The 13,088-nt window shown below is 49.2% G+C and overlaps 1 protein-coding gene across 1 annotated transcript; it reads left to right on the top strand.

Moving 5' to 3' along the window:
• Positions 1-9,478: 9,478 nt before the first annotated feature.
• On the top strand, positions 9,479-12,837 carry LOC142559587 (putative ATP-dependent RNA helicase DDX43). Its single transcript, XM_075671172.1, has one exon. It carries the CDS (start codon positions 9,725-9,727, stop codon positions 11,678-11,680), a length of 1,956 nt encoding a protein of 651 aa, XP_075527287.1. The 5' UTR covers positions 9,479-9,724; the 3' UTR covers positions 11,681-12,837.
• Positions 12,838-13,088: the final 251 nt, after the last annotated feature.

Raw genomic sequence — 13,088 nt, 5'->3', positions numbered from 1 at the left:
CGGGCACAGCTGCGCTTACTTTTTTTGGGGTAGGCGAAATTTCATATTAGGGTCCAGTCTCTGAAGTCTGTGGCGATTTCCCCGATGGTCAGCGCTTTTCTGTCGCTTTTCGGATGATACTTGAGAGAAAGCAGTTCGTCCGCTCTTAAAAAAGGAATTAAAAGCAGTAACTGGGATTCTTCGAGTGCATTCAGCGCCTCGACATCGGCCAGTTCGTTGCCATGTGCACCACAGTGACTGAGAGTATATCGAAATGTAACGTGGTGGCCGCTGAAGTTTTCGAGCTGGTATACATAAACCCTTCTCGCGGAGTAGTCTTTTTCCATAGAAGAACGAGATGGCGCTTCCTGCGTCGGGTGACACGTTACCTAAGGAATGCGAAACCATTACCCCATTACTGCTTCCACACTGCTACTGTGCAATCAGCTGTCTGGAATGCAGATGGGTGATTGCTAACGCACTGTGCTCCATTCATGCTGCAAAGTGTGGATCGGTAGAGGGAAGACGTCTGCTGTAGTGGGCTGCAACAATACTGAATGGCATTATCAGAAATGGAATGAATCTCTGGACCCAAGTTCGCGGACCACTGCTACGCAAGGACTGCCTGTGTTGCCGGCCCTTCGCTATGCACGACTTTCCTCGAGGATAAAAAAAAAGTTACCTCGTCCGCCACCGTTTTATCGTTAAGCTCTAACAAATGACTTCAATTCCGGAACGTCGGTAAGAATGAGTACCGCTCGTTTCACACCGATAAAGGAAGCAGCATCGCTTCCTGGCATAGTACGTAAGTTTCTCGCACGTCACCTACACACATCCACCTCAACTCAAACTTACGCCCACTCTATCGCCCACGTATTGGCAATAAGTGAATAGGCGCACTTTAGAATCCGCCGAAGCGTGGTGACGGACTACACCGACAGCACACGAATGCACGAAGCTCAGTGATTCGTGACGGTCCACAGAGAAATGGAGTGTCTAGCGACAACTCGTCTCTGCTAGAAGCTATTGCAAAGTAGAGAAAAATTTACACTCCAAGCCCCTTGTGCGTAGCAAAAACAAATCTACCACAACTTAGCACAGCCGCGAGGGATTAGGAAGAAAATAAACAAACAAATAGTGGCCGCAGCGAGGAGCGTTACTGAGTCAGAAAGAAGCCGCTGCTTCAAAGTGAGTAGCAAGTAAAGAACGAACAACAAAAGACACTGATACTGATTTAATTCAGAAGCGAAATGTTCGAACAACTTGGAATAAATTTCTAGCGCCGCTTCTAGTATGCACGCATCGTATACGTTGCTCGCACTGTTTGGAGCTTCGAAACCGCACATGTCTCTGAAGCTGTTGCCAAAGCTTCGCGTCATCCACCCATTCACCGTCAGCGACATCAAGCGAAATTTGCTGAGCCGCATTGGTGTCATGCACATGCACATGTAAACGTGGAGGCAGCTGAGGCAATCAATGGACGCGTCACCACGTGATCGATCATGGCGGCGCCCACAGGATCGCGATGAAAAGGTCCTCTTTCAGGCACGTACCCAAGGGGGGGGCCCAGGGGGCCCGGCCCCCCCTCCCGAAGTTAAGACGCATACTCCTCCCCCACCCCACTCCCCGCCCACGCCACCATTTCTCACACACATTCCTAAAGCGCCGCCAAATCAATGTTGAGACTTGACAGCCATTCGGTGGTCAACATTTTGCTGCCTTTTTCACTCCTTTTGGATGGCGGTAGTTATAGGCGCCTCCTGGGATGTGATGGCGAGTTTCCTCATCAATTCGGCGCCCGTGCGATTACCTCGAGATGCATTCAGTTGTTACCGTCTATTCAACGGTCACGCCCATCGTTGTTGCTTCGTAAGTTCAACCTTCTTCGTTTAGACTGATCCAGGAACCAGGAAAGGGATTCAGTTCATGGTCAGCTGGTCTGTATGCACGTGGAACGAGTTGCGGCCAGAGAAAATGCCAGTTGCGTTTAACTTTTCTTTTTGTTTAATTATTTCCTCGAGTGAGGGCTCGCCGCGACGCTGACAGATCCTCGGAACCATATACCCGTGATATGGGTTTGATAAGGTGGAAAACAAAATAATGCGAGATAGCATCCATCATCAATCCCTGGAATAACCTTGAAACTCATAGGCAATATGACTGTCACCTGTTAACTCTTCTGGTTTTTCCCTAATTGTACAGCTCTTTTCGTGCAAAATTGCCAACTGGAAACAAGAGTCGCAAGGATTTGATAAATTAAGCGATCTACGAAGGGACAGAGCCAAGGCAAAAGCCAAACAGGAAGGAAAAGCAAAAATTAAGAAATGTAACCGTTGTTTATGAAAATATTCATGAATCAACATCTTTTTATTTAAAGAGAAAGTAGAGAGAACGCCGCCGGAAGTGGAGGACAATCCCGTGTGTTCTGAATGACGCTTTTACAGTTATCATTCGAGCCGCTTAACGTTGCCACTTCTCTGCTGTGCTTATGTAGATGTTTTCCTAACCTTCCGCGGTGGGCGCAGTACGTGTAGAGTCGCAGCTTCGTGCGCCATGCGCGGTTGTATGCGACTGGCGGCCACGCATCGTTACGTGACTTCCCAAATAACAATAAGAGTCGGTTGTGGCACTTAACTTCTTAGAGCAGTAAACGAGGGATCCAAAAGAACTGTGATTGTTCTGCAAATATATATTTCTGTATATTTCTTACCTCCTCCGCTATTCTACTCCCGCTCTCTTCGCCGTCTTTCATCCGCCGCTGCGCTCCGCGTTCGCTCTTTCATCCTTCGTTGTGCTCATTTGCTCGGTTACGCCGACGCTCGCCCCACGAACGGGCGCTAGGGCTGCGCTCTAAAATAAAACGTTCCCGCGGCACTATATATTGACATGCTTCTTCAGAAAATTGTGGATCGCAAAGCAGCATCTCGGGTTCAAGGGTGAGGAAATCGTCCTGGACGACAACAAGGTAGTGCTTGCAGGTACTCAAAAAGACGATCTCTTCTGTTCGCCAAATCAATTCCAAACTAGTGAACCTTACAGCGGAGGCCACCACTTAGATGAAAAGTACGCAAGAGAGACATAGCGCACATTCTCAGAGTTCACATTTGAGTTTTTATGCACCAATATACCTGAAGCTGATCCGCACGCAAATATGCCATGAGAGTGCGGCAGAAACGTTTGCCGTTCATAAGAAGGGAAAACGTGTCACTTCGGTGCGAATAATGCCGATACTTTCGCATGCGATGTGCCCCATGCTTGCTCTGGTAGTGTTCCAACGTGGATTCGCAGCGAGTGCTCTCCGCCGAAGGACGGCGCTTAACCGTGATTCCGGACCGCTCTGGATCTGCCACTGAAATTTAACACAAGAATCGAGCCCTTCGAATATCCTCTTATCGTCTTCAAGGACCCCTCCCTATGGCCCCATCAGAAATTTTGGTTACGTCCATGGAAGCGCCGTTCAGGGTGTGCGTCCTACATATGGTAAGACCGTTTAATAAGTATTTTATTACCTACCTGTACATGTATACCTACATATATTTACCTTGCCTTTTTAAACTTTTACAACACTATACCCTCCTGCAAATTCCCATTTTTGGCTAGCACTGTTCCATTCATCTAAAGGCGCTTGGTGCTTTTTTGCTTTTTTGACAATTACTAATTGTTTGCCATACCATGCCCCCCTTTCCACTGGCCAGCTGCTACCCCCGAGCGCTGCACCTAAGGCAGTTCCCCCCTGCTGATGCCACTGTTGCTATTGGCTGGTAGCTCAATCAAGAAAGGTGTTTGGATTAGTACTCTTCTTCTTACTATTACTGTGTATATTTATTGACACATTTTATTAAACAGGTTGAAGGAAGTAAAAAATCTGCATTAGGATTTCGATAAGAATTGTGTACTTCCGGAAGTACAACTGCTATGCCATCCCCGGCTGCCGTATGCCAACGCTCAGCCACACCCGCACATGTGGGAATGAAAATTTGGCCACACTGTTTATCAGTGTCGTAGCCATCGGCTCTCGCTAATTTCAATTAGTTTTGGACACTCAACTATCCTCAAACCACACAAAACTTAAAGTCAGAACATACATACGCTTGCCAGCGCACAATCACTTCTGGCCGCTCCTTGCTAGATGCCTTTGCAGACTTGATTTCGCATTGAGCTATTGATGATGGCACTTCAAAATGTGCAATTTGGGTGAGGCTACTATCCGTTGTTCGAGCTGGTGCAGGACAAAGCCGGTACATACCATGTAGCACGACCAGATTGGAGCACATGAGCGCAAACACGCACTCCAACCCTGTCGTGCAGATAATAAACATTGCGCTATACTAGCTGTACGCACTGTAGTTGCATGTAGCTGCATCTGCAGCATGGCATACGTACCGCGGCCGCTGCAGCCCGCTCGCTGAGATTGGTACGACTCGCTGAGGACAACCGTGTACAGTGAAATTTCGCCATAACAAACTTCATGGTATGCCTGCAAATTTTTCGTTATTCTGAAAGGTTATTATAGTGAAAGCCCCAAAATTAATAATTTCGCCCATCGACCCCTCAGTTCTCACCATATGAGCTATCCCCGAAAACGTCGCTGTTGGCTCTTGGCCCGTGCTGTTGCTATTTTCCATAGATTCCGCCGTCACGCACCATGGCTCAAGCAAAAAGATGATGATGCCAAGAAAAACATGACAAAGAAGCAGCTCCATGTCGCCTATAAAGCATTACGCTTTCTTCTTTTTTCCACATTCCTTGCCATGGACACTGCAGCTGCCTTGCTTGAGGTGGATACCAACTATTCCAAAATGCAAGTGCGTGTAAACAACACCGTCCAGAAAGTGTGACTGTGTGGCAGCACCGCATACACAGAAGTTACATTTCTCAGTGCACGTAGCTGGGACGACCGAAGAAAAGGATGAGAGAAGGAAGACACACGCCTCTGTTGCTAGGTGACACTTGTTTGGGTGGAGCATGCACTTGCAAAACCTGATACCATTGTTGCCTCCGTAATATATAAAAAGTCCTCTTTGGACATCTTTTTCCTCCGCCGTTGTGTCGAGTTTTCCAAACCGATGCGCCGCGGCGTCTGCTTTCTGCACCTTGTCTTATGCTAGCCTACTGTTCCGGCTGCCGTGAAGGATGCACAGAATATTAGATGGTAGTACTGAGGGGTTGTTAACGTGACAGAGAAAGTGAATAACAATCGTTATTCTGAAAAGTTCGGTATTCTGAAGTTCGTAGTACTGAAATATTTTTACATTGAAGCTATAAGCAGTCAGTAGGATATTCTGAAAAGTTCGTTAATCTGAAAATTTAGTTAATGTGGTGTTTGTAGCGAACACATAGATATCTTTGGGTGACGCGACTCCAGGCATGTGGCGAGCCGGCATGAACACCAACATCAGATGGACAGGTTGTCTGCTTACCAGCGTGCACATCCTAAATGTGCCTTGCCATCATGGTCGAAGCTCGTTACTCTAGGAATCCTTTCAACGCAAGTACTAAATGCGACATCCATTGATTAGCCGATGTACATGCTGCCAGTGTACTCACACGAGCAAACTTAAAGATGACATTGTTCAACCCTCGGAAATTGTGTGATTGCTTTATTAAATTAAATTATGGGGTTTTGCGTGCCAAAACCACTTTCTGATTATGAGGCACGCCGTAGTGGAGGACTCCGGAAATTTCGGCCACCTGGGGTTCTTTAACGTGCACCTAAATCTAAGTACACGGGCAGTAGCGTAGCAACAGGGGGGGCCGGGGGGCCGTGTGCCCTGGGTGCAAGGGGCCAGTGAGGGGGGGGGGGTGTCATACGTCTGAAGACACCTCTCTTTCCGCCGGCTACACCCGGGGAGTGGGGTGACAGAAGGCCTATGGGCCCCGGGTGCCAGACGACCTAGCTACGCCACTGTACACGGGTGTTTTCGCATTTCGCCCCCATCGAAATGCGGCCGCCGTGGCCAGGATTCGATCCCGCGACCTCGTGCTCAGCAGCCCAACACCATAGCCACTGAGCAACCACGGCGGGTGTGATTGCTTTAAATTGCAAAAAAAAAAAAAATGTGCTTACACTTGGTGCAAGAATACACAGCTGCGCACAGCTATCTAGTACATTGTTGCACAGCAATGTGATGAGACACCACGAACGCCGCGAACTAAACCATGCACTGAGGAACAGCTGCTGAGTAGTTCGGCACGTTGTAGGCACCAAAATCAGATGTAGGGGTGCCTACTTAAAAACTCAGAATCCTATTTGAACTGCATGCCACAGTGGCGTTCAGTAGGCTTACAGTTGTGGGCACTGCCCCACTCCACCGTCGCCTTCCCAGTTGAACACATTAAAGAAGTTGTGGGAGCACCACGAAGGAGATCAAAGGCATTCTTTGATTGCCAGTAACTCCACTTCTGCTTAACACACAGTCAAAAGCCTGTACAGCGAAATGACCTGTACAACAATGAATTGATGATGTCCTCGCTAAATTCCTATCTTTCAGAACCTCTAGAAAGAAGACCTCTAAAACGAATTTGCCTGTGCAACGAAGGAAGTTAGGCCTCCCCTGTTGAATGAGAGTGGGCGCAAGTGGCTCCCATATAGAAGCCCGATATTTGTGCAGGTCTGGAGTTCCAGTAGGTCGTGATTCTGTGATATGGCTTTGCGCCGCTGCGTCCGAGTACGCGGGTTGGATCCAGGCCCCAGCGGCCGCATTTCACTGGGAGAGAAATGCGAACGCACTCGTGTACTTTGATTTAGGTGCCCGCTAAAAAACACCAGGTGTTCAAAATCTCCCTCCACTACGGCAAGTCTCATGATCAGGGCGTGGTTTCGACCCTTGCGCACGTAAGACCCCCGATGTTATTTTTAAGCGTAGAACACTTTCAAAGAAAGAACGTATTACAATACGATACGCAAAGCACTTGGTGAAACCGCAACATAGTGATCGATCACGCTTAAAGGGACACTAAAGGTTAGTATTAAGTCAACGTGGACTGTTGAAATACCATCACAGAAACCTCGAAACGCTTGTTTCGTGCCAAGGAGAGACTTATTTTAAGAGAAAATGCGTTCTGAAGCGTCCGCGTACCTCTAGCGCAGTTCAAATCGCCCGCCCTCCGATCGAGGAGTACTGACATCATGGTCTCATAGTGACGTTGCGCCATCGGTGAGTAGAACGGCGTCCGCAGACGGCGCTACGGCTTTTCTGCGCAAAACGCGAACGCGCGGCCAGAAACAGAGCCAAGACAGAGCCGACAGCAGAGCGAAAGCGGGAGTATGGTGGCTAGCGGAAGGAGAAACGAATTACGTCCCACATTACGTCCCACGGCACACGGAGAGTCCGTTTTCGTTAAACTATAGGCTGCGGCGAGCTCGCAGCGTGGTCGGCGTGTTCTATGAGAAGCGACGAGCCTTTTCGCACTCGCAACAGGGCATAAAAATGTGCGAATCGACGCAAAACTCGGCCTAGAAACGTGCTTCGCCACAGCCAGGGCTCAATACGACCCAAGCTGGCACGACCCAGATGTCGTTTCCCGCACCGCCAGTAGGCGCCGCTACTATACCTCAAACTCCAGCGCAAGACGCCCATAAGCTGGTACTTCATTCTGTAACGCTAACTTCGACGCTCGTCGCAATGGACCCTGACACCGACAGATTGGCTCGCGATGGTGGGCTCAACTTCAGCGATTTGAGCACCGACGAGCGCGACCTGCTGCTGAGGCCTCGCACAGCCGACATCGTTGCGTACTACGACGGCGGCCTCGACACCGGCTCTCCGGAGCGGGAAAGCAACGAGGGCTTCCCACGACATCACATGGACGTGGGATTCTCGCTGCTTGTTCCAAATGAAAGTTTCGCGAGCCAGCAGAACCCTCACAGCACGACGCGATAACGAAACTACTGAAACTCCAAAGCGTGCGCGGCGCAGAGTCGAGCGAAAACGAAACCTTTCGAACACCCATATTACTGAAGGGTAACGTCAAAATGTTATTTTTTCTTAGAATCGAATAGACGTAGACAAGTAGCATTTTTTTCCGTCTTATAATCGAATGAAATGATATTTTTAATACGAGTAGTTGAGTATTAGTAACACAAATTATGAGGAGTCCTTTCGTCATCGGGCTAGTACCGGAATGTCGCTGGGGGGTCTCAAATCGTGTCATGCATTTACCTCAATTTCTCGGTTACTAAAGCTCTGTTCGCGATTATATTGACGCCTTAGACGTTCTAGAACATTGCTCTACCACTTTAACTTGAGTTTCTGGTAACCTTTAGTGTCCCTTTAAGACAAGTGGCAGTTTTAAATTTCCCGGGCAGTCGACGCCACATGGACGCCGGTACAGCCGGACACAACTATCGTTTATAGATCTATTTCGAATGCTACGACCGCTTGCACCAGCCCGCTTCATGTCTACGTGGACTTTTACATTTACCAACGGCTATTCGAACTGCGAACAGAACAGAAGGATGCACATATGCAGGGACAGGCGTCATCCTACAACGCAACGAGAACGCAAACAAAACAAATGCATCTGCGCGCCAATTGCAAACTCCTGCGGGAACACTACTACTTGACTGTGGCGTGTATGTGAAGATCGAACACTAAATGCTGTTAACTGGGATACATTGGAGTGCAAGTTCATGCACGCCCACAAGGCGAGAGGAAAACGCCGCAGGGCACACATCAGGCCACAGTTTCACGGAGGTTACGAAGCACAAAAGTAAGCGCATCCATTCCTTGCTTGCGAGCTCATGCTACATTTCGACAAGTTTATATTAACGTCAATTTTGCACATGTATACTTACAGGAAACTGTCTCAACGAGTCCGTTCTCGACTCTACTGTCCACGAGTCCAACACCTATGGTGCAACGAAGAATAAACGCTGAACCGGCTGTACGGCTCACGACCGTTCGTGGGAAATGGCTGGCTGGTAGCGGACGCTCGAGTCACCCAAGATACTCCGTCACAATACTCGGTCTCGAGGAGGAGGCTGTGGTAGCCGGAACAAATTGGGAAAGAAACCTCAGGTTAAATCATGATTTATTTCACTTCCAGACGCGCACAGCATATAGCAGACGAGCATGCGAGCCGCGAAACGGCAAGCGGACCCAACATCTACGTTGCGAAACAAATTGTCACATGTCTCAGAAAAAAAGAAAGAAAAGAAATTGCAAATAAAAAATTGTAACGCCACCTGTCGTACGCAAATAAACTAATCTCTTTAATTTATGTTTCGATTTAGAGCTGGAGCAGACATATTGGTGGCGGCGCGCAGAACTGCAAGTGCCCATACATGGTGTGCCCATATTTTGTGAATTTATGTCAATGACATTTGACTACTATCCATTCTTTAGGCACCTGTCGTCGCGTTGAAAGTAGTCCGTCCGCTGCATGATTGCGTACATGTTACGTATAAGGTGCTGACGAAGATGATTAGACGGGCGGATGAATACCACTTTTTCTTCGTGGCCTTTTGTCGGCGCGGACCCGCGCTCTCAGCACGTGCTGCGCCGGGCGCAGCTCTCGTGCAACAACGTTCCATACATTTATGCGAATGCGTCTTTGTCTACCTGCTCGCTGTTGTTGAGAAAATCTTTTTTTTTTCCTGGAAGCATTTCGTTGTCACCAGGTCTGTTTTATATTGAGTGGGCCTATCGTATCTTGCTGGCAGCGGCCATTGCCCACGAGGCGCAAATCTGACGAGCCTCGCACCACGGCCGTCGTTCGTCCATAGAACGCTGTATCCCCTGTTATGGACGCCGCTTCGAAGAATGGAGATTACGAGTGGATTGAGGAAGAATACGTTCCTCCGCCTTCGCAGCCGACTTCAGGACCCAGGCGTTACGGCGAAGGAGGCAACCTCGGCGCAGCGTCTGGTAGGGGCCGTGGCCGGTGTAACTATGAACGACCCAATGCGCCTCGCCCGGATTCCGAAGTGATCACGGTGCCAGTCAGGGATGTTGCCCGGATCATCGGCAGAGGTGGTTCCCGGGTCCGCGAGCTTCAGGATTCAAGTGGTGCGCAAATCTGGGTCATGAAAGACGACGGAGATTACTTTGAAGCCAAGTTCGAACTCTCGGGCTCTGAAGAGGCGCGTCGCAAAGCTCGCGAGCTCATCGACGCGATCGTCCATCCGCCGGAAGAGCCAGCATGCACCAGCAAAATCGAAGAACCGCGGCCTTTGGTTGACTGGGCCAAGCTGCTTGCCAAGAGCGACGAAGAGGCGAAGAAGCGCTGGGCCTCCCTCGCACCGATAACCAAAAATTTTTACGTTGAAGATCGTCAGGTTGCGTCCATGTCTGCAGAGGACGCGGCGTCCTTCAGGGCGGCCAACAATAATATAGTTGTCAAGTACTTGGGCCCAGAACATGAGCCGCCACCAGACGTAGCAACTAACCCTGTGGAGACTTTCGAGCAGGCGTTTTCAAACTATCCAGAAATCTTGGACGAGATCTACAAAAACAAGTTCTCGAAGCCGTCTCCAATACAGAGCCAGGCCTGGCCAATCCTACTGCAAGGTCAAGACCTCATTGGAATCGCACAGACAGGTACAGGGAAGACTCTGGCATTCCTGCTACCAGCTTTGATTCACATCGACAGCCAGCCTGTTCCGAGAGAGGAGAGGAAAGGTCCTTCGTGCCTGATTCTCGCTCCGACGCGCGAGCTTGCTCAGCAGATTGAGCGGGAAGCAAAGAAATACCACTACCGAGGGATAAAGTGTGTATGCATCTACGGCGGTGGCAGTCGGCGAGAGCAGATACAGACCGTCAACCTTGGCGTGGAAATCGTCATCGCGACGCCCGGCCGCCTGAACGACCTCGTGATGAACAGGATAATCGACCTTAACTTTGTCACTTTCTTGGTCCTGGATGAAGCAGACCGCATGCTGGACATGGGCTTTGAGATACAGATCCGGAAGGTGATGCTGGACATAAGGCCTGACCGGCAGACAGTCATGACAAGTGCCACTTGGCCAGACTGTGTGCGTCGCCTTTCCCAGCAGTACATGAAAAACCCATTCCAGGTGTTCATCGGCTCCTTGGACCTCGCCGCAGTGCACACAGTGACGCAGAAGGTCATCCTGTGCGAGGAAGAGGAGAAGAGGGGGCAGCTTCTGGCCTTCTTCGACTCCATGCAGCCCGAAGACAAAGTGATAGTCTTTGTCGACAGGAAGGCCACTGTGGACCACCTGGCAAGCGACTTTGTCCTGGCTGGCATCAACTGCGATTCCATCCACGGATCCAGAGAGCAGTGCGACCGTGAGCAAGCACTCGATGATCTACGGGAAGGCAAGGTGCGCATCTTGATTGCCACCGACGTTGCCGCACGAGGGTTGGACATCAAAGATGTGACACACATCTTCAACTACGACTTCCCTCGCAACGTGGAAGAGTATGTCCATCGTGTGGGCCGCACGGGTCGAGCTGGGCGTACAGGCACAGCCATCACGCTTATAACTCGTGGCGACTGGAGGCAGGCTCGCGAGCTTATCAGAATCTTGGAGGAAGCCAGCCAAGATGTCCCCACTGAGCTCTATTCAATGGCTGAGCGCTTTGATGCTTGGAAGGAACGCCGTGCCAAGGAAGAGCGTAGCTTTGGCATGGACCGCGGTGGCCGAGGCGGGGGTTCCTGGAGAGGAGGAGGCGGCAACGGCGGCGGCAGCGGTAGCGGTGGCAGTTGGGGTGGTGTCCATCGCAACCGTTGGTGAGGAGACAGTAGCTGTGATATGCTGTCATCAAGGTTATTTGATTCACCAGTGTTCAAATGTTCATCAGCATCATGTGGCAGTCTTCGCACTACCATGCAAAGACTTTATCATTTGCTATGTTGTTTTTTGTTAAAGTTTTTTTATGACTGGCTGACAAGTGAATGAACCGTTGATAGCCCTGCATGCATCTTTGTGTCAATGTGGCAAGAGAGCTCATTGCCCTCCTCCTCTAGACATGTGCAACATAGCCTGCCGGCATTCGCACCTCTAGGTGCCACTTTGCATGTTGCATGTGCTTTGTTAGCGCATTCTGTTTCTTGGTGCATGGAGGAGAGAAAAAGCAGTGTTAAATGAAGGTAAGGTCTGTTCAAAAGGCACTGTTGTCTAGGAATTGAGACGCCACATGAGGCATGCTTGGCTAACTTATGCCAAGGCGGTATGAGCCCCAAGTACACAGGCATCCATCACATGCAATTAATGTGGCAGTGAGACATTGTAGGCTAGCATGATACAGCTGTCGGTTGATAAGAAGGCTTAGTGCAAACACTACACAAGGAGATGGGACAAGGCGTCTTGTCCTGTCCTTGGCCTTGTGTCGTGTTCGCCGTAAGCCTTATTGTAAATTTGCACTGACTAGCCCATCAGTGAATGCATTCTGCAAAACTAAAAGTGTATTTTTCCTTTCTGTTTTACTACAATACCTGCTGATTTTGAAAAGTAGTTTTTCTGTTTTCGCAAACAAGTCAGCTGTTGGTGCCATTGGCATGCTTTGAACTATGTGACTAAAGGTGTTTGTTATTGCCTTAAGCAATTATTGCATGTTGCTTCTCTTTGGCCCTGAAATTGCTGCACATTTCATTTCCTTCATTCAAAATTCCCATGCTGCACTTTCATTGTGCATGCACTGTTGCAAACTGCCATGCGCTGCCGCACTTGTGTATGTGCATGCTTATGAAAATTTTTGTTGGGAAATCTCCAATGGCTGATGTTGCCATGACTCTGAAGTGTTGGCATTGTGCTTTAAACACATAAATGTTGCATTGAAGCAGGGCAAGTTGGTTGTAGCTAGCCACATATACAGGATCTGCCTAAAAATAAGCGAAAAAGTGAACTGGATTTAGCTCTAATGCACATATCTGTTGCCGCTACAGCTGTGACCCTCTGGGAAAAAGCAGTTGCACTTGGAATGTCTGGGAGGTGAGGTCGGCATTTTGCATATTGATCTCTGTTACACAGGCATGTGCAAGCATGCTTGAGTACAGATAAAATCAAGGGCCATTAAATGCTGCCATGTCCAAGCACTTCAGTTGGTTCTAGTTGGCATCTGTTTTGTGCTTTGTCTGAACTCTGCAAAAATTCAATACATACACCACTGTGCATCGAAAATGCCTGTTTAACGTGTTTACAA

This window comes from Dermacentor variabilis, chromosome 1 (genome assembly GCF_050947875.1).
Source record: "Dermacentor variabilis isolate Ectoservices chromosome 1, ASM5094787v1, whole genome shotgun sequence".
Taxonomy (NCBI): domain Eukaryota; kingdom Metazoa; phylum Arthropoda; class Arachnida; order Ixodida; family Ixodidae; genus Dermacentor; species Dermacentor variabilis.
The sequence above is the reverse complement of the archived record's forward strand: the minus strand, read 5'-3'. Positions and strand labels throughout refer to the sequence as shown.